This window comes from Triticum aestivum, unplaced genomic scaffold, assembly GCF_018294505.1.
Source record: "Triticum aestivum cultivar Chinese Spring unplaced genomic scaffold, IWGSC CS RefSeq v2.1 scaffold2318, whole genome shotgun sequence".
In the NCBI taxonomy this organism is placed as follows: Eukaryota; Viridiplantae; Streptophyta; class Magnoliopsida; order Poales; family Poaceae; genus Triticum; species Triticum aestivum.
In genome coordinates this window covers 1-4921 of record NW_025226139.1, presented here as the reverse complement: position 1 = coordinate 4921, position 4921 = coordinate 1, and the positions used below count along the sequence as shown (strand labels likewise).

The 4921-nt window shown below is 44.5% G+C and overlaps 1 protein-coding gene across 1 annotated transcript; it reads right to left on the bottom strand.

Moving 5' to 3' along the window:
- Positions 1-3391: 3391 nt before the first annotated feature.
- On the bottom strand, positions 3392-4906 carry LOC123172485 (uncharacterized). Its single transcript, XM_044589451.1, has 2 exons — positions 4095-4906; positions 3392-3959 (listed from the first exon to the last, which is right to left on the bottom strand). Exons 1-2 carry the CDS (start codon positions 4856-4858, stop codon positions 3887-3889), a joined length of 837 nt encoding a protein of 278 aa, XP_044445386.1. The 5' UTR covers positions 4859-4906; the 3' UTR covers positions 3392-3886.
- Between the last annotated feature and the right edge of the window lie 15 nt (positions 4907-4921).

Genomic DNA, 4921 nt, shown 5'->3' with positions numbered 1-4921 from the left:
ATCAAACAGCCTAGTTCATTTTACTACCAAGATTTTGCTTGGCAAAGAAAATAAAAAATGGCACTCATGGTTATCAATTTAATATCTTGTTGTCTGCCACAACAACACACCCGAGTCTCTCTACCAAGAAGAGAAACATCTTTGGTTAGCTCTGTTTATATGGTCTAAACCTACTAAACTCACATTTGTGCAAAGCAAATGAAATGAGCCTGTTTGACAACAAGCTGGGATAGTATCACGTGCAAAGAAAACAAAATGATAAGTGACAAGAGCAAGGAGAAGAAGGGAGGGGGATACCTTCAATGTTTGTAGCCGAGGACGAACCATGCCGTCACGGGAGCTGGCCTAAACCAACCCAAACGGCATAATGAACCCTTTCTCTGCTACACACAATCCTTCCTGCACAAACATGCAGGGATCAAACAAGCGTTAACCTACAAAGAAGTGACGTGAACAACAGCTATGAACCAACCCTATAATTTGGGGATTTTCAGAGAATTAACCTATAAGATTAGGTGCAATTACAGTTTTCAACGGGCTGAAAACTGTGCTTGGCTCTGTTCACTAAGAAGCGAGCTATGAGCTTTTGGTCCAGCTCGTCCACGTCCATCGTTGACGACTACACATGCATGCATGCATCACTCGATCCTCAAGTAGGCTTCGTTCCTAAATATAAGTCCTTTTAGATATTCCAATATTATATGGACTACATATAGAGCAAAATGAGTAAATTTATACTCTAAAATATGTTTATATACAAACGAAGGGAGTAATATCTACTCCTGCTCCACGCACATGCAAGCATCCTTGACGATCCGATCGAACGTACGTGGGCTGGCTTTTACTCAAGTTTGCATGGACAGTATGCCTGTGCGAATAAAATGACAATCCTTGAGCATTATCCGCCATTCACTTCAAAATAGGCTCAGCTCTGCAACCCACTAGGTCAGCATAAACTTGACAAGAGTGTCAAGCCATGCTTTGGTCGACCCAAGACTCCGCTATCAGGATGTTGTCAAGAGCTATTCGGAACCAAGCGGGACATGCTTGATTTGCAACACATGAAATGACGAGTATTAACTACCAAAAGTGAAAATATGCATGCACCTGGTTTTTTCTTTCTTTTTTTGATCAAAAGAGAGGCCTCCCTCGATTTCATTAACGAAATCACCAAGAAGAAACATCCAACAAGTTCCCAGCGTTACCCTACCAGGTCTACAACTACAAAGACAAGTCACGGACACGGACGGGATGCAACCCGCAAACTAGAGAGCAGCCGCAAAGTCTGATCGAGAGATAACAGAGAGATACGACATAGCCACTAAAGGAAAACAAAACAAAACATCGCATGTAGCCAGCACCATCATCGTCTTGATCACAAACTGAAGACAAAGGAAAGACCAATCCGAGAGCTTCTCAGGTTTCCATCCTTTGTACTCCTGGTCTCCATCCCTGTGACGCACGATAAACCCACTGGAGATGCAGAAACCGCAAAGGGTGCCATTGCAGATGAAAAACCCGAAAACCCACTGGAGATGCAGAAACCGCAAAGGGGTTAACTTGCTCAAATTTGTAGGAGTTATCTTCCTAACAAGGAAAATTATGCAGAGTTTGTAGTAGAGACATGAGTTCTGCTCCATGGCTAACCAAATGCATACACATATAGCTTCCGGTTGTAGTTATCAGGTCTGCCTTGCACCCAGATCGGCAATCTTCTTTAGTTATCAAAACTCATAGGAGTGACCGTGTTAGAGGTCTGGATGTACGGCTATTTCTAGCTCCCACAACATTCTAAAATCTATCGAGGTATGTTTCCATGTGGCAAAGAAAATAAAAAATGGCACTGATGATTATCATTTTAATATCTTGTTGTCTGCCACAACAACACACCTGAGTCTCTCTACCAAGAAGAGAAACATCTTTGGTTAGCTCTGTTTATATGGTCGAAACCTACTAAACTCACATCTGTGCAAAGCAAATGAAATGAGCCTGTTTGACAACAAGCTGGGATAGTATCATGTGCAAAGAAAACAAAATGATCAAGTGACAAGAGCAAGGAGAAGAAGGGAGGGGGATACCTTCAACGTTTGTAGCTGAGGCCGAACCACGCCGTCGCAGGAGCTGGCCCAAACCAACCCAAACGGCATGACGAACCCCTTCTCTGCTGCACACAATCCTTCCTGCACAAACATGCAGGGATCAAACAAGTGTTAACCTACAAAGAAGTGACCTGAAAAACAGCTATGAAGCAACCCTATAATTTGGGGATTTTCGGAGAATTAACCTATAAGATTAGGTGCAATTACAATTTCCAAATATAGGTCAGTCAGACGGTTCAATGTATTTTTGTTGTATACAAAACAAACATGTTGTTGCTTCAGGAATTTGATGACTAGATTTTATTATTTTAAAAAGCAGATGCAAGCGTGTTTCGTCAATCAATCAATCTTCCGTACAAGAGAATTCTATTATTACTTTATTAGTAGTGCTCAAGGATGATCGAGTTTGACAGCAACTAAATCAAAACAAGGACAAGAGAATTCTTGGTGCCAAACTAATCACCACGTGCATATAATAATGACCCAAAGGAAAACCACCTAGGCAGCAATCAAGGCCATGACCACCACCACGTACATAGGTATGAACAGTAGGGATGGTCGTATGCTAGCTAGTAAAATTTACCACTAAGACGGCAGTTCTGGAGATGAAATAATTGTGTGCTAGCTACTCAGTTTACTAGTAGACAAGTAAACAAGTCTGTTTACCAATAATATACACTTCCTTAGCAAGAGGAATATTGACCAGCTAGCATAAAACCACTAGACATAACATGGTAAATCGAAACTGAAGCTGAAACTGAATATGCATAACATGGAACCCTAGTGCATTCAGCTATCAAAGTGGCAGTTGCAAAGCAATGTCATGTCTCACATTTGCATGTAAAAGAAATACTAGTTTCAGTTATCAAAGTGTACAACAGCCACCAGTGCATCATTTACCAAGACTAAACTGAGGCCAAACCCAAGAGCTATGTAGCCATGGCAGCAAGTCCATGACACATATCTATACAACATAGCCGTGGTTCGATGACCACGTGCCCAATGCAAGAGGGAGAAGAGAAGACAGTAACTTCAATGCTTGTACCAACGGACAGTTTTGGATTCATCCACGCGGCACGCATCCTCTGCTGCACGCCTCCTTCTCTCATAATTACAGAGAGCACAAAAGATTGAACTGTGTAGTTTAAACAATAAGCAATAAGATAACAGGATCATCCAAAGATATGTGTTTGAATTGAAGAACACAAACAAGCTTCACATCAAAACCTATCACACGATCATGTAATTTACATGTTAGCATAACAGAAACAGACTGACCTTCCCCTTTGCATTGGGGTTCTTATCCTTGAGGACAACCTTGCTTGAGGTAGTAGGCGCCGGTGATGGTGCCGCTGCTTCCAATCCGGGAGCAGGCTCGCCGTCGTCTTTACCAACAAACGGTTGATTTACAACAAGGCTATGCCGCTGTCATCTCCTTCGTGGATCCGTGGGTACATAAGGCTATGCATAGGTGCCGGCTGAATACAGGGGCAATACATTTGTGCACCATGCATGTGAACTGGGTGCTACACTTTGAGATAACACTATCATTCTCTCTTTAACACACTATGAGCTTTACTTTTTCAAATATCTATAATAAGCTTTTTACATCAAAGCACACACAATCTAATATTAATTCCTATAATCTTCTACCTAGGCACGGCTGCGAGTTCCCTTGTGTCGCCTTCTCCTTCTTGCAGCTGCCTCTCCATTGAGACATGAGAGCGGAAGTCCCGGATTCACTAACAAAATAAGAAAAACACAAACAACACCCATATATCTGCTGCCTAGGCACGGCTATGAGTCTTCCTACTGCCTCTTCCCTTGTATCGGCTTCTCCTTCTTGTAGCTGCCTCTCCACTGGGACATGAGAGGGAAGTCCCGGATTCACCGGGGAGAAAAAGCACAAGCAACACCCATATATATCAATCAACCATGATAAAGTAGAGGCAACCTAGAAGAAAAAAAGACATAAATAATTGTGGCTAGCTATACCTGTCGTTACCAAGACGTGAAACAAAGATCGCCGGCCAGTCCATCTCCAAGAGCACGGCATCCAGAGGGCTGTTGGGGCGTACGTGAGGCCCATCCGCTACCTCCTTCATTGCTCCGGTCTCGAGGTCGGCGGTGTACACGTGCCCGCGCCCGTTCATGACAAGCAATTTGCCACACTTCTCTCCTAGTACGTAAAGCGTGTCTTTTCCTTGGGTCTTCTTCTTCCAATGTGGTTGTATCAGCTCGATCGTCTTAGGGTGGAGCCACTCCAAGACACCATACGGACTCTCTTGGCTCTTTGCTCCCCATATCTCTAGATTGGAACCTCTCTCTTGCATCTGTAGCAGGGAGAGTGTGCCATCGCTTGCCAGGCTAAGGCACGGACGGTGATTTCGGTCAAGCATCATCAGAACCGGGGGCCACCCGAACATGAGATAGCCCTTCTGGATAGTCATTTTAACAAGACAGTAACACCGTCGCCTCTCGTCACGAAATAGCCAGTACGCGATGCCGTGGCAGACGACGGCATCGGTTTGACAGAATGATCCGAGGGTATTGCCCCACATAGTTTGAAGGGAGCGCGTTGTACTCCAGCTCAGTTTGTCAGTCGAGAACGTGTGGATATCAAACATAGTCCATCCCCCCTCATAACCGGCCGTGATGATTAGCACTTCGTGGAAGGGCGAGTTGCCCGCTAGCTGTTCGCCGCCCGCCGCCGGAGCGACAGTCGTCACCGGATAGGACGGCACAACAGTAGCATCCATAGTCACGGTACCCGACGGAGGTGGTGCGTGTTAGAGGAGGAAGCTCGTCGCACGTGCCGAGGA